This window comes from Anopheles gambiae, chromosome 2 (genome assembly GCF_943734735.2).
Source record: "Anopheles gambiae chromosome 2, idAnoGambNW_F1_1, whole genome shotgun sequence".
Lineage (NCBI taxonomy): Eukaryota > Metazoa > Arthropoda > Insecta > Diptera > Culicidae > Anopheles > Anopheles gambiae.
Window position 1 is genome coordinate 27,019,087 of NC_064601.1, and position 23,752 is coordinate 27,042,838.

Below are 23,752 nucleotides of genomic sequence, written 5' to 3' on the forward strand. Positions count from 1 at the left end.
TGTTGCATGTTGTACGACAAGATCATTTAGTCGGGCACGATAACCGACGCAGCAGTTGGGCTTGGGCAATCACGACGACGGTAGGTCGAACGCGTTGAGATGCTTGTGGCGCTGGCATGCCGATCGGTAGCCAGCTTCGAGCTGCCGTTTGCTGAAACTCGTGTACTCGCGCAGCTGCTCGGTAACATAAACAAATTGATTAGTCGTGTAGTTTGCGAGCGGCAGTCGAACGACATTCCACCGCTGGAATATCTTGGCAAGTCCTCAGACACCTTTGCAGGCGAGAAAAAAACAAGCGTTGCATCTGCTAGCTACCTCTGCCGCTAACGTATCGAAACGCGACGTGGATCATCCTCTTTAAGCTGACGAGACGGAATGCGATCACAAGGGATCGAGCAACCGGGACTGTGGCTATCATTTTCATACCAATCTTTCCATGTCGACACTTAACTTGCGTGTGCCGAGCGTGTCGTTCGGTGGGGCGCGCGAGTTTCCTAAAATTGTTAATCCATCTCTACTGCTCCACGGAAGGCTTCGGATGCAACCGCATCGCGGCGAGCCTACTGAATATTTATACCACAAATCGGCTGCAACTAAATGTGAATGATAGGCTCGAATAAAAAGGGATTTTACAGTGGGTGAGATTAATTCACCTACCCCCGGAGCGCACTAATTTGTGATGATGGTTGGTTGTCGGTGGGGGGCGAACGTAGTTCCGGATCAGGGATTTTGGATGCAGTTTTCAACGAACCCCATTATCCACCTTCATCGTGATTCGATGATAGTGATAGCATGCGTTTAAGGCTGCCGAGTGCCCTAGCGATGCATTATTCAAGAGAAAGTACCGCACGGGAGACGATGGAGTGCAATGCCACATGGTGGAAACATTGGTGTATAGATAGCATGCTACGAATTCGGTTCTGGTTGGATAGATTGTTCTGGAACTTATGGAATAATTTCGTTGGAGAAAGAGAGCCTTGGTTTGAAATAATTTGATACGTTACAATGTACAACACTTAATTGGCATGATTATCCAATCCACCCATAAACTGAAAGGGTTTTATCTGGTTCAAATAACGTTTTTCGTTATTGTATAAGTTTTAAGATTTATGAGAAATGTAATGAAATTATGTTATTAATATAGAGTACAACATAATTTTCATAGTGCCAAGTTTGTGATAAAACTAAGAAACATGCTATCAAATAAACATATTTAATTGAAATTTACCAAAATCAAACTAATGGATTGACAACGTAATGCATGATGCGCATAAAATATTTTGTTCGATTCTCTTTCAAATAAATGCTTCATCCGATTAAGCTTCACATTGCATACATTCAGGCTGATATGAGACAGGGGCTGGCAATTTGTAACTTTTGCTATTTTGTAGGTATAGGTATTTGATTCGAAGTATTATTAAATGTAATGTGATAACTATGTACATATCATAACTTTTTTACCATTAATTTTGACATCTGTTTTATTTCTGTAGGGTATTTTACTTCTCCATACACTCCTACTGGTACATCTTACTTAGGTAATATCACAATACACTTACGCACTACTCAGTGCGGGGTATTTAGCAAAGATTCATTGTAGATATCTTCCATTTTTTCAAAAACGTTCACAAACAGCCTACCGCATCCTACAGACAACCTCTAAACCATTTCAGACTTTCGTAAATGTGTGTGAGGCATTTCGTTCTTATCCATCTACTAACAGCGTAACAAAATACGTTTGATTAAATCTATCAATCTATGACAAAACCTGATGTAGTAACTATTTCAATCTTTCTCGAAGATTACAACCCTGTCGAAAGGTTTTTTTTCTGCTCTTAAATTAATCATCTTATGCCTTGCTGACGCATAAGATGCGGGAGATTTTAAATCTGCACAATAACCACCTTCTTTGTAATGTTCTTTTGCATAGCAAAATACAATCGCTATAGCACCGTAACTCTCGCATTTAATCTTCGACGACGCATTAGAGAACGTCCGCTTTTTTACATCATCTTACACTTCCGGCTACCGCGCGTCACCATCTCCATCGGTAAGCTTTTCGAGTAGCGAACTGCTCGAACAATAGCGTATGCAATCAGCGCACACGCGAGACTAGCCAAGACACCAACCACGATCAGCACGTCCAGCATCAGGTACTCGAACCAGGACAGATGGCGCACGTGTAGCGGTTTGGTGCCGCCGTTGCGTGCCACATACTCGATCCACCAGACCGCACGCTCCAGCGCCGTTTGCGGCTGGTCGTTAAGCAATCGGTGCAGTTTGTTCACGTTTTCCTGATACCTAAATATCATCGATGGCAATGAGGAGAGACAGAGAGAGAGAGAGAGAGAGAGAGAGAGAGAGAGAGAGAGAAAGGGTATATGATCCGTTGAATTTGATTCAACAACGCTCACCGAGTTCCAAAAATGCACCCGAAGCTTACCTTTCGTTGATCAACACATCCTGAAGCTTGTCCACGAAGGTTTGCGTCTCAAAGTCGATCAGTGAGATGATGCCCGCTTCGTACTTGACGATTTGGCGCAGATAGTGGTCGTACGAGGTTGAGTAGCTGATGCCGACGACGGGCACCTTGTGCTGGATGGCATCCTCGACGTTGATTTGGCCACCGTCCGTGAGGAATGCGCGCACTTTTGAATGACCTGCAAATGCAAAAGCGTAAAAAATACGTTTTTATTCGATACAGAAATCGTCGTAAACAACAAAATTGTACAAAAGAGATTAGATCTCTCGTTGCCACCCAGTGTGGGGTAAATATTTTCCGCAACCTTCACTCTTGCGCTCAAGCGCAGCCGGTTTGTTGGCGCTTGTTGACGACGATGCGTTTTGTTTTTTAACCTGCTGGCACATCCACTTCCACACGGCCAATTACCAGACCCTTATCCACACTCTCGTTCGAGTTGTTGTGACCGTGCGGCTTGTTGTTGTCGGTTGCATTTCTCAATGAACTCAACGAAACACGTGCGTAACAGTGTGCCTGTCGCTTTTACTACGCTGTAGAGCACATCAGCATCGTCGTCATCGCCCCCTTAAACTCACTCGAACAACACAAACACACACCCCGTGTGTGTGTGTGTGTGTGTGTTTGTGTGGACAGGGAAGCCATGAACCAGTGCACAAACAACAGGCTGGGGAATGGGAAACCGGCTGCCAAGCCCCCAGCCAAAACACTACGGCGGGGTGCTGCACACGCTTCGTGCGCGGTAAGGGTTGCTCGATACCGATCCCGGCCGCACGGAGCCGCTAAACCACTTGCCTATCTCTCCTCCCTGCTTTGCAACAGCTATCTAATCTTGTTTTTGTTTTGATTTGCTTCAAACATTCCTCACATACACACACACACAGCTACAGCTGGCGCGACTGTGTTTCTCTTCCATGCCTCTTCAAACGTCCCGCATCCATGTTGTCTTGTTTGCGTCGCATAGTAATAGAAAACAGGGAAGTTTTTAATATGCACAACCTGGCTGAGTTGAGCGGCAAGCGCGAACCTCGTGTCGCGGGTTTTTTTTTTGTACTTCACCAACACTCATGTGCTGCTGCTTAAAAGATCATCTTTCACTGCAAAGGACAATGTTGAGCATAAATTCGCAATAAAACAATGTAGAGAGCTCCCGCATCGAAACGTGTTTTTCAAGGTCTAGCAGTCGAGGTTTGGGGAGGTCTCTGTCGGACTGCTGCGTATAATTCTATTCATATCGCTAAAAACTGCTTCTTTTCGTCTCGATATAGCTCGCTTTTTCTTCGCTTGCCCCCGCTCAACTAACCTTCTCCCGGGTCATGTACGTACGTACGCGAGAACAAACCCCCCGGCTAATGAAGTACGACGAATTTAATGATGAAATAGAAGCTAAAACCACAGAAAAAAATCTTCTACAACGCTTACCTAAAACGGCCTCCTGCGGCACGCTGTGTGACTGGTAGATGCGCCCGGTACTGTTGATCGGGTCCATGCTCTCGTCCAGCGCCCAAACGCTGGCCAGATCGAGGTGCGCGAGCGCTTTGGCAATCTTGTCGATGCGAGCCTGTCCGGCCACACCACCCAGCGAGGCGCCCAGATTGACGTACACGACCGGTTCGTCCGATTGGGCGAGGAAGAGGGACAGATCTTCCGGAAGCTGGTGGTGATGTTGCTGATGTATGCCTCCGAGATAGACGGTGGTGGGACCGACCGGGCGCACATTGCCCAGCTGCTGATAAGCGTTGATCAGCAGCAGGTCCGCGTTCTGCTCGATCTGGCGCAGATCGGAAATGTGTTCGCCGAAGCTGCTTTTGGCAATCAAATTCTGGGCCGGAATTTCCTCGGTGTAGTAGTAGAACCTGTCGGGGAGCCAGGAAGGAATAGAAAGCGATGAATATATAACGTAAAGGGTGTGTTCTTATCAGGATTAAACAATAAACTGTTGCAACGGCAAAAAAATTTTCACAGACATGTGGTATCAGCTTACACCGCCCTGATAGCTGATGGGCAGCATATAGCATACGTCAGTAGCGTGTTTTGTGATTTGTTTTCGTGCAAAAGCTACTGATGCGCAAATAAGGGATGTTATGTAATCTTATCGGTCATTCTAGCCAAAATCAAGGCCACTGTGTCAGCACGAGAAATTCCGCACCTTGTCAACGTAATTCCCGATAACTGATCCCCGCCGGTCTTATCTACCATCGTGTGGGGGAAATATTATACATAAATGGGGGGAAGGCAGGGTACACATCGTAAAGTATGAAGTAATTGTAAAAACTAACAGTTTTTTTGTAAGTTTCCAAGACTTTTCTCTGCAACCGTGGTTAAAGTGTCTGGTAACTCTTCTACGATTAGTTCTGCGATAAGAAAGGTTCTCTGATTTAGGTCGGTTTGTTTATTTTAAGAAGCAAAATAGTCCAAATGTTTTTAAAATAGACATTCTTGCCCAGCAGTCGCACACGACAACAACAAAAAAGAAGCTTCCACGCTAACATCACTTGACCATCTTTGCCTACGTCACTGTTAAGGTAAACAGAGGCCGGGGATTAGTTAGCATTATGCTGACAATGTAATGGGCAAGCATTGCAAAGCAGCGAAAATCGTATGATCATCTTCCCTTTGCGTGTGGTCGATTTCCAGCAAAAGAAATACAATTGGTAAGCAATTCGAGCCGGTTTGGTTTTGCACCCATTAGCACAAACAGCTCACAAGCAAGCGTGTTCTAGAATTGTCCGTAAAACAAACAAACGTGGTGGTGGAACGAACGCAACGAAATCGTGACCGGATATATACTGCCAGCTCGTTTAAGCACACATTGCAACAGTGGCTGGAACGAAGGAAAAAAAGTGTTAACCATGCGCGTTTATGCACGCCAAAGGTTGGTGCACTTGCACTTACAATGTGCAACAATCTCACAGGGCATTTGTTCTGGGCCAGTTCGTTTTCTAACTGGAAAAAATGGTCACGTTTCAAACTCGTCATCATTTGTAGCAGCTGTCTGAACCAGCCCCATATCACTTTTACTTTTTCTCAGCCGCTACAGCTCGATCGTGTGTGTCGAGTCATTCTGCACCAACATGCACTTTTTGCCCTCCAACTGCACGGTGCTGAGTATTGTGTACAGCCGGGCGTGCGACTGAAGCCGGTTTGACCTACGGCGAGGTGTTTGAGTGTGTGTGTGTGTGACCGTCGCCGTCACATGCTGGTGGTTGCGAACGGTGACTAGTAGATTGCTCAATTATAATTGCTCCAGCTACCATGTCAGGGTTGAATAATTCATACCACACACGCCGTAGATAGTGTGGTTTTTTGCGCAAAAAAGACCCAAGCCCTCCGAAGTATGGGAGCGTTGCACGCGCTAACTAGATGCGGAGCCCTTCGTAATCAAAAGCTGTTTGTGTGCTCAATCGTCACACACACTCACTTACCTGTACCACACGGTGAACAGCACGCTCGAGATGCGCTGCAGCAGGCTCAGATCCTCGCTGAACGGCATGAAGATGCTGGGGTAGCCGATCGGATGGTTCGGATTGCCGAGCGCTTCGTGCGCGTTGATGTACGCCCCGCCGTTCGCGATGCCTACCAGCGGCGCCCGGAAGTGTTCCGCAAACGCGTTCATCAGCGTCACGCCGGACCATTCCACCATGACCACGTCGAACCGTTTGCACTTGGTGCCGCCCGTTCCGTCCTGCAGGTTGGCCGATTCGATCAGCTTCTGCATGGCCGGATGCCGCAGCTCTTCGGCCGAAATCGTGCGCATCACGTCGAATATGTTGCGCAGCATGTCGCGCCCGTCCAGCCCGACCCAGCCGAGCTGCGCCAGGGCGGGCAGCTGGTAGGCGAAGCTGAGATCGATCTGCTCGATCGAGCGCGTCCCGTTCGGGCGGTCCGCCATGTCGAGCGGGTCCGTTGTAACGAGCACGATCTCGTGACCCCGGCCGGCCAGCTCCTCGATCAGTGGGCGGTAGACGAGCTGGTGCTGCTTCAGTGGCACCGGGAAGATTGCCAGTATTTTGGCCGCCTCGCCAAAACTCACACAGACGGCTGCGATCGTTGCTAGCAGCACCGCGACCGTAGTATTGGTCGCCATTGCGCGGCTTGCGTGGGGTGAGGTGGAGCTGAGGATGCGAGGAGTTCTATTTTCGCCTGTTGGGCAAACCGCCACTGTCACCGGTTGCCACACACTACGGGACGGATTTTGATGAAATTCCTTTGCCTGAAAGATGTTTCACAACACACTTTGCGACGCAGATCACGTTTCTTACAAGCGGCTTGGCGTGGGGGAGGTGTGTATGCTTTCGCCCCGTTCCTCCCAGAGTTCACGTTCACGTTGTCAGACGTCTCGTATCAATTGAATTTCGCGCTCGTTTGACCCTCGCTGATTGACAATTAGGATGGCGTGGACCGACGGGGAGGTCAGTGCGTGCAGGACATGTGATCAGACGATTCAGACAAATTGGCGGACTGTAAACGGATCGGTCGGACGGTCGGTTATTGCGGGGGTTCTCCTTGAACTGGAGCACAAATTTCGCCCAATCAAGCGGGGATCACAATCAGCGCAAACCGGACACACCCCAACGGGATAATTCACACAGCCCACAGAGGGGGGTCAACTGAACAGCTCGTTCGTTTAAGCAATCGTTTCACAAAAGGAACCAAACACACAAACACTTTCTTCCGCACTGTTGTTCGCACTGGTTCACAATTTCCCGTGAAGCGTACGAATATCTTAACGTTCGCCGGACGTTCAAGGCACTTGAGGTGCGGAAATGGAAGAGCCACGCCACGCAAAGGGCGGATGGATTAGCGACTGATGCAGGCTGGAACGATAGAGAAACAAGAGAGAAGAAACATCGTTACTGCGAAGCATAACATGCACAACGAGAACTTGCTAATTAGCGATAGGGCTAACGGACGTCAGTTTTGGCGCGTGATATTGCGATGCGACAGAATGGAGGAAACCGTTATGAAACCACCCGGTTTCCAGCCACCCAGGGCCCGGAACGTGGGTCAGGGTGGCGTGGTTGGTCACACATGACGCACTGTCCGCATTTTACTGGACCGATCATTTGCTAATTGGTGGGTACGATTTTTTGTTTTTGTTTTTGTTTTTTGGCTGTGGCATTGCAGCAATCGATTCTTTGTGTTGGGACACAACTATGTGGCTTGATCTATTTTGGTGCTGTCCTACGTAAGCAAGTACTTTTCCATTACTGCTGAAGGGTTTAGTCGGATTTTTGGTTGCACAACCAAGTGCTTTCGGTGTATGGCGGTTGATAGTGGTCGTGCATACCATGGGATTTTGGTTGTCTTATTTGAATCTAACTGGCATGTCAATTACCGATCATTTCAGGTTGAAATGAATCTAATCATCTACTACTTATGCTGCTATCATGCAATCTCATGTCGTGTATTAAATTGGCAGCGAATCTGTGTAACTAAAAATCCTTCAGTCACGCAAGAACAATAACTGATAAGGCCCTCAATGGTAGTTTTAAACGTTTTTTTCATTTGCAAATAATACAACAGGATTAACAACAGTGAACCTCCAAATGAAAAGTTTTGCGAATAAATATAGCGAAGAAACAACCCTTATCTACACATTTCTTAAATAGGTTGCAAGCAAAAAAACGACCACATAAATTGATATTTATCGCACCAAATCATCCACGCCCCTGGTGGTGCAGTGTGTCAGGGCACGAAGTCATAAGCCAATTTCCATCGCCGAGCTGCTGCTCGTATGTAATCGCTTTGTTTGCATTGCCGAGCAGCAAAGAACGGGCCAGCATATACATTGGTGCCGGTGTAACAAAACAGCGGTTGTTTTCAACGTCCGGCAGACGATAACCGACCCAGCTTGCTAGAGGTTCCATACCATGAATCATACCAGTTCGCCCCATGCGCCCCACGCGAGCATGCGGTAAAACATCCTCCTTACTGCCCTTTTTTCCACTGCTACCCTCTGCGTCAAAGGAAAGGAATCAACTACACCAACACAGCACAGCACACGAGTTGCGTGTTTTGCTTGCCCATCTTCTTTGTGTTCCGTATGGGTGGGTTTCTCGGTAGCGGCTGTGTGTAATATAACCACGGCTCAACCTGAAAAGCGATCATTTCCGTGCATGGAAACGGAAGCAAGCGGTGTGCGCTGTGATGCCTTTCCTTTCCAACCGCCCGTAGACAGTGGGGCTGCTGCTAATTTATTCATTTCACCCTTGCCCAGTGCTCCAAACCGGCCAGTAGAAAAGAAATTCAACCGAAACCGTTGCACGAGGAGCTTGAGTGTCGGCTTTAAGGGTTGATAAGGGATGCCACGCTTGCGGGGAGATTTGTTTTGAATTTCGTTTATTCCCTCCGTGGATGCTGTATGCTTTGCAGGATCTTTGCATGCTTTCTCAGTTTGCCCACACACCACACAAAGACGACACCACGTAGGGGACCACAGCTGAAGCTGTAGGTTTTTCTGTGTGCGCGCGTGTGTACGCTTACCTTGCTTCAATCCTCTACCGTTCCGTTGTGTCGTCGTCGTTGTTGTCGACGGGGCTTGGTGGTGCATTAATTATAATCAGCTGCTGCGACGCTGCGTGCACACGCGTTTGCACCCAAACGACGAAAGAGCACTACAGCACTGTGTGACACTGGGCTGATTGGTTGGTCGCGTTTCACACACCAAGGACTGTATAGCACTCACAGGAAACACGAACGCACTGTGACAGTTTTCACTTTTCACTATGCGTGATAGGTTGTAGGAGAATGTTGTTATCTTGTTTATTGGCACTGTGGGTATCACTTTTTAGTAGCTGAGCACTAAGGCACAAAGGCACATTCACACTGTTGCTGTGACTGTCGTCAGGGTAAGATAGTTTTTACTTTTCGTTCTTCCTCTTGCAAGCGCGTGCCATTAGACGGCACAAGAGCAACGTTGTTCACCGGCAGAGCTGTGCTGTTGAAATGAACACCTTTGCTAGGGAGCAGCGAATGTATATAGTGTGGTACGCTGTGGTAGGTGCGTATGTGTTGGTTCACGCCAGGGTGGAGAAACTAGTAGTTTATCATTAGAAAAAATAAAACCTATTTAGTATACCAACTATCTGCGACCGTAATAGTGTTAGTCTACTAAGCAGACTTCTATTTTTGTAATCAAAAACATCAATACAGATATATATGGAAAACTATGATCGATATGAACTTAACGATCAATTTATTTTTTATTTAAATTTGCACATATGCTAAGTAATCAATTTAGAATTTTGAACATATAACTATCGTTTAAATTGTTTTTAACAAATTGTATGAAATAAATATTTCAAATAAAGTTTGTGTTTTTAGTCGCAATAAATTAATTTTCACAGAACAATGAGCTCGCAACATTGTTGTGTATGGTTGTTATTGCAATTTTAGAAAAGGAATATCTAAATTGTTGGATGTTAGGATTGTTGCCTACCCCTGACTCATGCTCACGCATGTAGTAGTGGAGCAAATTTTGCAATGCTTTGCGTTAGATGCTCGCAGAGAAGGTTCATCATTGAACAGTCATAAAGAAGGAAAGTGGTACATCTAACGTTAATGTAGAAATGCTTAAATTTATCAGCTTTAAGCACAAACTGATCGAATGAATAAAACAATGTAAAACGATATCCAGTTAATTTTCTAACCTTTTGAATGGAGTTGACTATGTTTATTTTAAGCTGACTGAGCTGAAATTTTGGGTGTGAAGTATAAATTTAGGTTTTTAATTCTTTTTTTCTGACCTTTTAAGATAGTTTTAAAAAATATTAAGCTCTTGATGTAAACTTAGTGCTAGCATTATGAAACGAAAATACAACAAACTATTTCAAACACATTGATACAGGATGGGAAAATGGGAAGTGTGTAGCACATGGTGTAGTAATAATTGATGTATCGATTAGGTTAAGTGAAGATGATCGATTGTGCTGTTATCACACAGCCTGTACACAGCCTGCATCAATCGATCGATATAATGAAAATGCTGCACGAATTCACCTCATGTTCACCCCAAGATGTATTTGGTATATTCGATGCAACAGCTATAGACACAATATTTTGAAATTTAATTTTTAGAGGGCAATTGAAATAAAATAAAACTTGGTTTCATTTTTTGTAGATGAAAAAAATAATGCATTGTGGTTGTTAAATTTATAACGGACACATCTGAAGAAATACTTTTTTTTATAAAATGTATTTTTTCCATGTTCTTTTGTGATCGAGTGCATTACCCCTCCAAAACATCTTCATTCTTATCCACTTTCTTCTTACCAGAAATATCCAGAAATATCGAGAAATTTCGCCGGCACGAAACCATCGCGTCCCAGCACACACATGTATCGCGACTGCACCACCTTCATGGAATGAACACATTCCGGTTCATTCTACGCACCACAAACAAACAACAAAACCGGTTCACCTATGCTCGAGCACACGCACACACACACACACTTCCATGCGCGATTGCGTCCGTTGCGTAGCTACCGACCACGAAAAGAGCATTTTTATGCTCGATTGGAACGCGCTCCTGCCTGAGATGAACAGAGCATGCGTTGCAGAGCATGGCATGGTCGCACTCAACATGTGCCTGCCAACAGAGAGGCAACTCATATTCACGCCATCTCGCCATGCTCAGCGCGGTGTCAACCGGTTGTTTGTAAACAAATGTAATCATCATCGTCGTCATCATTGCAATGATCATAAGGCGGGCGTAGGGCATAGATTTGTTTTATTTTTAGTCCGCCCTAGTCGGCCGACAAGCGAAAGAGAGCGTTGGGCGCGCACTGTCGGACGTTGCGCAACTTGTTGATTTGAACGCGGTTCGGGTGCTAAGGGCCAAATTTGAACGCCGCCAACGCGAATGCGAGAATGTCCATAAATGGGAATGTGAATGGTTGTGGCCTGTGGCGTGTGTCTCCAGCCAATTACCGAGTGCATAGAGAGCCGTTGCCGTTCCCCAGTGAGAGCTGTCACACCGCAGATTGTGATTTACTGTCCCTGTCCATGCCCATGACTCATCTCAAGGACAGTGTTAGCTGTATAAACCCTATTGCCGTTTTTGTGTATTATTTCCGCTTTTGTTTTAGTCGTTTCTAACGTACTGTTTTCTTCCTCACTTTCCTTACGTTTTCGCAGATCTGAACATCTCCACCATGTGGAGTCGATGGCGGACATCGATTCTACTGTTAACCGCACTCTGTTGGATTGCTGAGCGTACGCCAACGGTGGCGGGTCTGGCCGGTGTGGCCGCCGGTTCTAGTCACAACTACAAGATCAACCCGAAGCCCTGCTCGGTGAACGGCATCGACGGTACCTGCATGTTCGTATGGGAATGCATCAAATCCGAGGGCCAGCACGTGGGCATGTGCATGGATCAGTTCATGTTCGGGTCCTGCTGTTCGCACAATCTGACCGAAAATGTGATACCGCAGAGTGGCAGCGGCCACCAGCACCAGACGTTTGTTGGCGGCTATCGGCCGAAACCGACGGGCTCGCCGTCCGGTGGGAAGTATAAACCACCAAGGCCAAGGTAAGCGGGTTGGCTGGGCAAGTGCATTAGTTTCAAAACAGCCTCCGAACAAACTATCCCTCCTTGAAACCTACGCGTTCATTGCTAACCATTATGCTTGTTCCTCTTACCTTTTTATCTACCCTCGGTGACTGTGTCTGGCCAACCAACCAACCAACGGAATGTGGGACCTCCCTCCTAAAACGTGTACTCTTGATGTTAAACGACAACATCTACCATCCCAAATCATTACCAACGCCTCCACACATACACAAATTCTCATCGGTACCCATTGGAATATTGGACCTTTTTTCCTCAAAATTCGCCAACGGTTTACTACCTCGAATCCATTAAACAACAACCGCACCATAACTCAACAGTACTTTTGTTAGTAGTAATGGCTACACCACCATCTATCGGCCGAACGGCAGTGGTACGCTGGTGATACGACCGTCTCACAATCACCATCAGCAGTCACATCCGCACCACACGTATCATCACACTCATCATCACAGTAAGCCGGGCGGCGGCGGCGGCAGCGGTGTTAGTAGTTCCAGTAGTAGTTCGAGCGCTGGCGGTGGTGGCGCTTTCGTCACCGGCAGCAATCACTTTAGTCAAAAGCCAACCGAAGGCAGTGTAAATAAACATTCTACCTTATCGACGCTGGTACAGCAGCAGCATCAGCAGCAGCATCAGCAGCAGCAACCGCAAACGGGTGCAGTCGACCAAGAGATGGCAGCGAGTGCATCAACCGGTAGGTTACTCTCTGGGGCAAAGTCTGGGATGCGAATGGGTATGCCCGGGTGTAGTATACACTCGTGGAGACAAAGCCTACTTTCTTGTTTGCCTAATCATTGGCTCTGTTTTGTTTCGTTCTCCATTTGCGTGTGCTGCAGGCGTATTTACCACTCACTGGCAGGCGACGACGGAGCCAAGTTTCATCACGCGAACGAAACCGCCGAAACCAAACAAACCGTCCAAGAAACCGATCCTGTCCATCTCGAACAACATTCAAAGCACCGTCCTGAAACCAAAACCATCGGTAGGTATTGCGCGGGCGGAATTGAAACGGAGCGTTAGGACACACGTTTCTGTGGGAAGCAAGTAGACTTTACAAGTTTGCCTTTGGCAATTGATTTCTTCCAATCAACGGAAATGGCCCGGATCTTGTCTAGTTTCTTAATTTAAAAATAAAATTCCTCTTTGTACTATACTCCCAACACAAAGGCTAAGCCGACCAAGCAAAGTACGACCAGTACAAGCACCACTACCACTACGACGACGACAACAACGACAACGACGACCACTACGACGACCCCCAGGCCCACAACCAGAAGGACTACGACGACTACCACGACAACTACGACTACGCCTCGGCCTACTACCACGTCCTCCACCAGCACCATTGGATCCAGCAGTAGTACCAGCAGCAGCAGCAGCAGCAGCTCAACAGGTTCCCAAGCGCTTGCAACAGCATCCCCATCTGTGATTGACGTCGACGATGCTGCACCGTCCATTGCGTCCTACACCACGGCACCGGGCCGATACACGATTTCCGCAGCAAAAAACGCTGGTAAGGACTCCCTCTTTGTTGGGGAGCTGAAGATGGTGCTTCAATTTCGTGCCCCATTCAACGCCGGTTGTATGCTGGACAGTTCGTCTTTTCTTTTGCCCCCAATCACTCGTTATAAATACACACTTTTCTTCCTTCTATTCCTCGTTTTGCTCGATGACTTGGATGAAAAAAAAGAATGCGGCATTCAAACGATGGGCCGACCGGAAACAAGGATCGTCGGTGGTAAAAATGCTCCGTTCGGTCGCTGGCCTTGGCAGGTGTCGGTGCGGCGCACGTCATTTTTCGGCTTCTCGAGTACTCACCGGTGCGGGGGAGCTGTCATAAATGACAACTGGATAGCGACGGCGGGCCATTGTGTCGATGAGTAAGTGAACACCGGCAGTGACCATTGCCCGGGACGGGCCGGGTGAAGTGATTGCTCCTAATTGCTTCCTCCCGCTTCTCTTCCCAGCCTTTTAACGTCCCAGATTCGGATACGGGTCGGCGAGTATGACTTTTCGCACGTGCAGGAACAGCTGCCATACATCGAGCGGGGCGTCGCCCGGAAGGTGGTCCATCCGAAGTATAACTTTTTCACGTACGAGTTCGACCTGGCGCTGGTGAAGCTGGAGCAGCCGCTCGTCTTTGCGCCCCACATCAGCCCGATCTGTTTGCCGGCGACGGACGATTTGCTGATTGGGGAGAATGCGACCGTTACCGGCTGGGGTCGGCTGAGCGAGGGCGGTACGCTGCCATCCGTACTGCAAGAGGTAAGTTGGTGGGGTAGGGGAGGAGGAGGGCAGGGAAAGCGGAGGTGATGAGCTCCGGAAATAGAAAAGTATAGACATGTGATTTGATATGGTCAGCAAACCTTTGCTTGATTGACTTTGATTATTGTTTACGAATAAATTCCAATTCGAAGGACACATTTCACATGGATGCTACGCAGATTGCATACTTTTAAGAAAATTGCAGAATGAGGTCAGGAAAGTAGGCAATTTGTATTATTACATCGAAGGACACATTTCACATCGATGCTACGCAGATTGCATACTTTTAGGAGAATAACAGAATGAGCTCAGTAAAGTAGGCAATTTGTATTACAAATGACTGCTATTGTGAGCATCCGGTATGACACAATTAGTTTTCCTCTTTGTTTTACAGGTCACAGTTCAAAATTGATAGTGTTGATATTTTCATATTGAAACTGATTAATTTTGTTCAAAAAATCATTTTATCTACCCAATCATAAGAAGGGTAGAAATGTTAATGAGGAAACAAAAAAATATATAAATGAAATCTGCAGCGTAATGCGCCACTTTGCATCGCGTTAAACCTTTAGACACTTTTTATAATCCTCTCTTCGGAAGCATCACTTGCAGAAAGCAGATACTCAAAGGAACTGAAAAGGAAAAAATAACGCGCTAAAATGCTCGCAAAGTTAAGGCAAAACTTTTGGCCGCAAGGTTCATTCTATTTTAATTATGTACCGGAACACTTTTCACTTTTTTTCTTGCATCAAATTCCTTGACGCGAACCGTCTGCACTGTACTTTCAATATGATGAAACTCTTTCCATAATTAAAGCACACCGACAGAACCATTCTTCGCGGAAGCGTTCCATGTCCACACCATACACTTTAATGAAAAGGCATAAGAAAAAAAATATAGCTAGTATGATCTTTCTCATCTGCCAAAGCGCTGCATTTCGCTGCTCGCGGAAAGCATTGTTCGGGGGAAGGTAAATGCACATCTTAATTATGGAGCATTTTCTCATTTTGTGTAGTTTCCTTTCGATGATGTGTGCAGGCTGTCTTTCCTGCATCACGACAGTGGTTGTCACGGTGACAAAAGTCCAGATACTAAACGACGTGTTGCTAAAAGCACACGAGCTATGACGAGCAGGAGTTTGATGGGAAGATGTTTGCAATTATTAACCTTCTTTGGTACTATAGAATCGCTATACACTTTTGTAGGTATCTCTAGCAACGTATGCTGAGTCGCTCATATTAATCATCTTTGTGTAGAAAGACGTACCGTGCAGACGTTCTATTCGAAGCTGAAGAGAAATCAACTCCTGTCGTCTAGTGCAACGTACTACCTTTTCCCTATGTAGTTCTTTGTCCTTCTAGTCAAGACAGCCATAAGCTGCTGCTAAGATACCAACACCTTTTCATGTCTGCAACAGTTCTTTATTCTTTCGGTCTGGTTGGCACTAGCATCCTTTCATTGCTTTTCTGTCAATGAAAGTGAGTTCAATTATGTTTGTGTCAATTTGATGTATTGAAGCTTGCGCGTATGAAAAGTCATCTTTGTTATCCTCTCAGGTGGAACGTGAATGGCTACGATGATTCCTTGTGATTCTTCAGCATCATTACTTTGAAGCATGAGCTTTCCTAGTGTGTTAGTATAAACGTAACTTCCTAGCATGACTTTGCTTTATCATTGTGCATAGCACTATGATCCTTCTTTGTTTTCAATGATTACACCAAAATCGGCAAGAGCTTAGCTGTAGGATTTCGCTAAAAGTAAAGAGTACGTGATAAGTAACTTTAGCATCATTGGTTGTGTCTCCAGGAAAAGTACCCCACATACCCTGCACTTTGATTTTCTTCATTTCCCACGAGGCCAACCTTAACGTAAAAGGTCAAACTGTCAAAAAGGGGCGTTTATTTTCGGGAGAGACGATGCTCAGATTTGTATGCATAACCATTGCCGAAACAGATACAATCCTTTCAACACCCTCAAAGCTTTCCCCCTTGGGGGTCCCGTCAAGTCGAGAAGGTCGATTCAGTTGGCTATGTGGCTAGGAACCTACGCATGTCCTCGTACTGCCCTTGCTTTCCCGGTGGAATTAATTAAGATACAAGTACGAGCGACGAATTCACAAGTTCATTTCTATGACGAGAGTTTCGTCGTTCGTCCTATTTTTCTTTCTTTGAGGCATCCTTGCTTTTCACTTTGCCACATGCATCCGCTTCCCGATTCTGTACCGTGTGTGCTCGTTTGTATGTATTAAAGCACATCGTTCGATAGCATCGTCACGTCGAATGAAGTCGTACCACTACCGGGTGTTGATGAAATGGCTTCCCCGTACTCCGCACGCATCACTAGCGGGATGGTTTTCCGTGTCCATTTTCCGTTTCTATTTGTGGTGCGTTTTGGCAAACTGATTCGATTTTCTTCTACAAAACCGTACCCCACTAGCACACTCCGTAGGCCGGGGCAACTCACTTCGGAATAAGCGGAATTCGTTAGAGCCGCCCAAAAGTGAACCTTGATTTTTGCCATTCGGACTGGGTAGGAAGTGTGTTTGTGTCTTTACGCCCTTGCTAGGGGAATGGTGAGTTTGTAAGAAAGTTGCTATTACCGATCCTGATTGGAAAAGGAAAGGAAAATACACGTTCATACTAACAAACAAACTCGAACACAGCATCGATCGAAGGAAGGATGACTTTACGAAAGTCGTGATTTGTGTTTATCTCTAGTGCATTGGTCCATAGCTCAGGCGGAGAGTGTTGGATCTCAGAAGAAGAAAAAAAATGGCCAAAGTTGTCGATAAATGCGGAATCAATAGTTCGCTCAAGAAGACGAACTTTCTGCGCCAAGGCAGATGCTCTTCCCTTTCTTTCGGAGTGACCAGCAGACGGAAGTTTTTTTTTTGTTGTCTTTCTTTAGTTTGCTTCCGAATTTCGTTGTAAACGATCCTTTCCGAACGAATTGGGTTGAACATGACAAAAAAAAAGAAAACGAACAAGAACGTGCTTTTGATGTTGTCTTCCCGCTTGTGGGCGCAATCATGCTGGGACGGTGGATCGTTTTTCGTTAGCAATTTGAGTTTGTTTGCCAAACGTGATGCAGTGTTTGTTGTGGAGGAGAGGATGGTCAATAAACGTTGTGACTGATACCATGCGGGATTGTAATTTTCTTCATATTTTGGTCAGAAAAGATTCCAGGAATCAATATAATGTACGGACGATGCTGGTAGGACATTTGAAAACATAGTTGTGATAGTTGTGAGGGATAAATTTCTTACGATTTATTAAAGTGCATTGAATTTTTCATATATTACTAACAAAACCCACAAAAATATAGTTATTGTTAAGCAAAACAATTCCTTCCTATTATCACTCTTTCCCTCAAGAGAGTCAAGAAAGAGTCAATCATCCAGTTGACTTTCCAGCATTAAGGACAAGTTGACGATACAAGCTAACGAAATAATGCAATTTTGCGTCTTACGGCAGGCCTGCAGCGCCTTCCTAGTAGATTCTTGCCTTCTTTTTTCGGTAACACGAGAACTTTTAAAAGCATTAAGTTTTCCCTCCCGCGATAGTGCACTTGATAGCGAAAAAGCTTTTCCTAACGCCTCCGTTCCGTGTCTGGAATGCACTGGATTGGGGTGAGTGTTAATTGATTAGAATCGTGAGTAGCAAATACCTCTGCAAGCAGTGAATCGGCAGAAAACATTCTCACGAGTGGATGAAACTTCCAATTTTCCCGCACATGGAAGAGTTTTCACTTCAATGGAGTGTTTCAAGTTGGGCGGGAGATAACGGAACGAGTTGTGTCTGTGTGTGCATGTTTCAAGAGGAAAGCAGGGAGATAGTACTCTCGCAGATGATTATAGTTTCCGGATTTTGCAGTGAAGGGCTAATCTCGGCATGATACGGGTACTTTTGTGGGATGAGATAAAATGAGTGAAAATTAAATGATGCAAACATTTAGAAGGCATTCAAGCCGAACTGATAAATTAATGATATTGACTGAGGGCTAAAGAAGCGTTTCGATTTAATTACTGCTCAATAGAAGCTCAGTCAGTAGCGCCACGATGTACCCTTGTGTCCAACAGGTTTAAATAATCACCTCTCAATCCATTGCTCGTTCCATTTGGCACGCTGGCAGATATTCATGCCACCCCTTTTTCCATGAGCATTCATCATCGAGATTCAAGGCATCGGGTTTAAAATAATGCCCTGGCATTTCTTCTGTTTGAATGCTGCCGACGATGGGCGGAACATTCCAGCAGCAGACGAACGCCGCTCGAACTCGTTTTGTGCTGCATATTTCCATCGTACATCCATCCCATCGCATCCTTTCAGTTTGGGTTTTCCCTCGCTTTCCTTGGCTGTTGTGGGGAGAAATTCCTTTCGGAATAAAATTCTTCAACCATTTCGACCCTGGCCCGCAAGCCGAACTTCGTGCTCAGCCTTTTGAGCGCGGCGAGCATTCGTTTCGTTAGGACAATCGAAGAAAAGTTCTCTTTCATTTGACTTTTTTTGCTTTGTTCGCTAAGACTCTTCTCTCTCTCTTTTCCTCTCGCTGGGGATGGTGCAGCACCTCTTTAGTTATTTATTTCGTCGTCTTCTAGCCCCGAGGGGCCAGCGCTCTGTATAATAAGATGGCCGTACGGTGTGCCGGTTGTTGGTTGTCGATAACTTCAAGCATTGACAAGCTTTGCTCTTGCCGGTATGGTGGAAGAGGGTTTTTTTTTGTGTCAGTGGAAATGACTCGACCTTCGCAACCCCTTTCTTTTTCACCGTACGGCCGAACGACTTTGCCAACCAATTCCATTTCGCAAGGCATATTGTGCGGCGGAATGTGTGCTGTAATCAATTCCATTCGTCAACTCTTTTATCGAACGCTGGGGAGGGGAGTGAGCGTTTTCCCTTTTTCTTTTTAACATTTGCCATCGGTTTCACTGTTGTGAGGTGGATTGGCTTCCTTGTTCCGACTTCCTTTTAAAAGAAAAACACATCAATTGAACATTGGCTTGGCAAAGGTTTACCCAAGCGCAAAGGGTGCCAAAGAAAGTGAATAAGTATATTGTTGGTAAATAAGCAAACGGAAACTCGGTACACCCCTACAACGTACCGTCGAAGTCGTAGAAAGTTTCTACCGAAGGGGAATGGGTATGAATAGAATCGTTTTTTCTCATTTAACTTCTTGCCCGTTTTCTCGGTATGTTTCATCTCGTAATGGTGATAATGACGGTGGCGTTCGTGCTAGAATATTTGCCCCATCCGTTGTGCTGAGCTGGATGTGCTTATGATTCACCGTGCAGGGAATGATCCTTTTGCCTTTTCAGTTGTGAGAAGTGATGGTGCAGATGCCTTGCGTGGAGCTATGGGTATGGTCGGATCGTACCGATAGCGTGTACGGATGGAAGGTCGGGTAAATGGTAGTAGAATGGTTGTGAAGATGTATGAACTATTCCGTACAAAAAAGTTAAGAATGAATAGCTAAACGAACTGTAATGCCATTCCGTTGTGAGAAAGTTGGTCTCGTGCTGCTTTGATCATCAGGCTAAGGAGTTAATAAGGGCGTTTATCGTACAAAAGCCGGAACGAGCTTAGCTTTGAGACGTTCGCATTTATTGTCAATTGGAATATGTTGACGATTATCATCCCCAAAAAAGTGACATTAGTCGAAATATACCAAAGTAATGATTTTTATCAGTGTTAAGCAGACCATTAAGCTATCTATAAATTAAGATTAGAATAGATGAATCTAGTTAAGCTATAGTTATACACAATCACAATGCGATACCGAAACACGATAAAGAATGGTCCTCTGATAGTAGCGAAAATTGACCCTCCCTCCTTGATTGTTGTACTGTTTCGTAGCTGTGCCTTTTTTGTAACAATTTCACAACCACAGCGTGCACAATCCATCTAACGACAACACATAAAACACTGTCGACAACGGCCATCATCGGCCCGCAATGATCGGCCATTAGCTGCCGCGCTGATTGCGGTTTTCAATCCGCTAACAAAGTGATAAAACGCGTGAGAAAGCAAACGAATGGTTTGGAGCACCAGCGAAACCGGGCAAGCGTAACCGAGGGACACGGAATGAAGAAAAATCCATAATCCCAGATTACCACTTCCCGCGTTGAGCAGGAAATTTAAGATGAAAAAAGGAAGGGAAGGAAGGATAAAAAAAGCCGGCACAATGCTGATGATTGTACGAGCGTCTTTTCTATCTCTCTCGCTAAGGCTGTTAGTGCTGTTTTATGCCATTTTGTGGGAGTTTCAGTCAGTGCCTACGGATACAGCTCGCGCTCTTTTGTTGCCCACCCGTTACGATAAGAGGCCGCCGTTGTGGTGATATGATAATTAGAGTAGCGTATAGATTCCTTAAGGGCTTTCCGGAAAGCCGGCCCCCATGCGGTTGGTGTGAAAGAATGTCAAGTGGATGAGCTGAAGTGGCTCTGAATGCCCATGCCCATCCAACAATTTTAAGATTATTATCCGTTAAAAGACAAAGAACGAGAAAGCAAAGTTCAATGTTGAAGGTGGTGCCTTAAGATGGGGTTTGTCTTGTGGTTGAGGCTTGAGGTGTCAGGATTTGATGCGTCTGTTTACACCTTAACATTTATTCCGTGAATAAAGTGAACATTTTGAGCTGCTTCAAAACTAGCGCCTCAGAAGCGAGCACACTGTTTGTGGTTTTTATAGTTTTCCTCTTTCTTCTAACCTAAAGTAACTTCACGAAGGAACCGGAAATAAAGCCCTTTTTTCGCCGTTTCTCCACACGTCACAGCGATAAATTTTTTATCACTTCACACGGCCGGAACTCGGAAACCTCGGGCACGTGGATGCAATGTGAAGCTGGTGGGGCTGAAGTTGAAGAATGGCTCGGCACAAATAACGCCCGCAGCCATCCCACTCGGCTGGTAGCTTTTGTTGTGGTCGGCGGTAAGGTGAATCCGTGGCACAGGAGTATTCTCACGGCGAATCAACGATATCGCAGTGTGCGGGCGAAAACGGAAATGGTGCTGGAATTCCTTCAGGCAGGCATGAAACAGATATTATCACGTACGGGCGGGCGGGCTCTGGACCCACGCCGTTCTTGGAGCACTATCGACAAGCCACGTTTGTGGTTTTTTTCTGAACAAAAAGATTCCAAGAAATTGTACGAGATAGTGTTGTAAACACATGAACAAACAGTTCAAAAGGAGAGATGAAGTAAGCTCGGTAGAACAAACAATGCTTTTACAAAGAATGTCACAAATTGAGTTATTCGGATGTAGATTCTGTGAAGCTTTTGTGTGACCTTGTAAAGTACATTTCATCTTCTTTGTTGTAGTTGAGGGTTTCTTTGAAAAATTGCAAAACACGCTTCCAGAGATTTGATGTCAAAGAAGGTTTTCCCATTTCTTAACGGTACTAACCGGGATCGGAATTCACGAACATGCTAAAACACCGAACCAACACCGAACACACACACACGTCTGTATGTGAGCGGGACACAAAAGGAGATAAATTTCAAACACCAATATCTACACCATATGTTCCATCGAGCTTTTTAAAGCGTCGAAATAAATCTCATCCGAAAGCGCAGGGATTGACCGAACGCAAGGAACATAGGGATAATCAAAACGAGCGCACCCGTTGTTCCCCCCTCTGGTCCGGCTCGTTCCGGGTTCATGGTGCCGTGGTAAGAAAATAGCGCCAAGTGCCATTCGAGAACCCATCCATCCAAAACTAAATCCCGACCCCGATTTGGATGGGACTTTTGCGCTACAGCGGTGCTTCAATGGGAAAAGAATTACCTTACGTCGTGAGCCTGGTGGTGGTGGTGGGTTTGTTCTGGTGAGAATGGTGTTGTGGGGAATGATTTGTTGACGCTGCATGAAACTCTTCACACCGGTTGGGCATCCGTACGCGCGGTACCATGTGTGGGGAAGAGCAATAGACGACCCGCGTATTCTCCGCTTTCCCACTGCTGATCCTTTTTGTAATATGATCGAAATGGCAGAAAAATAGCTTTTCCAGTACGTTGTGGAATAGATCTTTCTTTTCTTTGGTATACCTTTCCCTAACCTAACCCTTCGAAGATGGTGATTTGATAGCATGAGCACATGAACTGATAATGTGCGAGATTCGATGTAGTTTTAGCTTGATATTTCGACGTCGCTCGTTCCGCTGGGAGGGATGAGTTTCATCCATTTCTTTGGTGTGGTTGAATTGCGTGCGTGCGTGTTTTTCTTCTGTGAAAAATGTTGTTGTGTATCGTAACGCCTTTCCGCTTAACAATATCGAATCAAGAATGGGCTTTTGGGTGGAAAAAGGGCTGATTAATGAAGAATAAGCAAAGTGTGATAAACTTTGGATGCTATTTTGTTGAGGGAAACGGCATAAACTCTTCAAATTGATGTGGAAACGGTATAACTTTGCCAATGATATCTCTTCTCCGTGGAAGTGATGAATTGAGTACGAAACGAAGTTTAATAAGAAATATCATTACGATGTGGTAAACGGTGATGTGGGGGATGGAAAATGGTCGAAAACCAATAAATGAACGTGATTTTATTAAGGCTCAACTCGGTACCCATTTCCCTGTTTAGATTTATGAGACATTAACAGGGAGAGGCTTTCCAATTGTCCCGACAAACTAGCGGTTTGTTGGATATTTCATCCCCACCTACTCTAGTGTAGTGCCTTAATTGATGATGATAAATGTGGGTCAATTGTACCGGTGCCGGGAAAAGGCTGCTTTTCGCCAGGCTTAATCGATTTATCGCCTCGCAGCGCAAAAGGACGTTGAGGCAAACAGCTCCCAAACATGCGCTAAGAGGAAACCATTACTCAGTTAGTTGATTGAATTTGACACATCTTTTGAAGGCACAAAATCGATGCCACGCAGCAAATGGAATTGGCAGGGGAACGCTCCAGCGAACTGCCATCAGCCGGCTTATAAGCTAAGTGACGCATTTGATCGATTTCCAGTAGCGAAAGCGTCTGTCGGGTTTTTGGCTCAGACTGGCGAATGACAAAATAACCAATCAGACCAGCAGGCAGCCAGCCGCCTTCTGGTGCCGGTGCTGTGCTGAAGCGTATCACTAAGACGCCTGCGAAACCGAGAAAAGCCACGACAGGCGTGAACGCGTCCTGCCTCGAAATGGATTTAATTGTTCACCCAACTCGAAAGCAATCAATCCTTGGCGAAGCAGCTTCAAGCTCGATTCGTTCAAAGATGTGTTCGCTGAAGGAGTTGGATACGCGGGCCCAAGATACAGGAGAATGGTCCACATCTTTCTTGTCTTCCGGTAATATCGTGTTATCGGGTTTCGTCCTGCTAGCTTTTTCGTTCGCCCATCATCGCCGTGAACGTCGAATGATTCCTCTTTTCCTTTCGAACCGACCAAACCGTTTGTCGTTGGGTGTCACTGGCAAACTTTTAATGACCATCAAGATAAGGCGACC

At 45.7% G+C, this 23,752-nt stretch overlaps 2 protein-coding genes across 6 annotated transcripts in view; one reads left to right on the top strand and one right to left on the bottom strand.

The window, feature by feature from the left end:
* LOC1273182 (serine proteinase stubble) overlaps positions 1-23,752 on the top strand; it is a 99,420-nt gene that overhangs the window by 72,733 nt on the left and 2,935 nt on the right. For 4 of the 5 annotated variants that reach the window (XM_061647936.1, XM_061647933.1, XM_061647935.1 and 1 more), the window contains 6 exons: positions 11,618-12,011; positions 12,371-12,744; positions 12,887-13,032; positions 13,218-13,563; positions 13,741-13,930; positions 14,018-14,315. In XM_061647936.1, the coding sequence (XP_061503920.1) occupies positions 11,618-12,011; positions 12,371-12,744; positions 12,887-13,032; positions 13,218-13,563; positions 13,741-13,930; positions 14,018-14,315 (1,748 nt within the window). The remainder of the gene's footprint in view (positions 1-11,617; positions 12,012-12,370; positions 12,745-12,886; positions 13,033-13,217; positions 13,564-13,740; positions 13,931-14,017; positions 14,316-23,752) is intronic. The other variant, XM_061647937.1, reaches the window with a different exon arrangement.
* On the bottom strand, positions 1,464-11,019 carry LOC1273185 (UDP-glucosyltransferase 2). The gene is made up of 6 exons (XM_061647938.1): positions 10,754-11,019; positions 8,966-9,517; positions 5,905-7,296; positions 3,902-4,335; positions 2,444-2,660; positions 1,464-2,301 (listed from the first exon to the last, which is right to left on the bottom strand). Exons 3-6 carry the CDS (start codon positions 6,564-6,566, stop codon positions 2,004-2,006), a joined length of 1,611 nt encoding a protein of 536 aa, XP_061503922.1. The 5' UTR covers positions 6,567-7,296; positions 8,966-9,517; positions 10,754-11,019; the 3' UTR covers positions 1,464-2,003.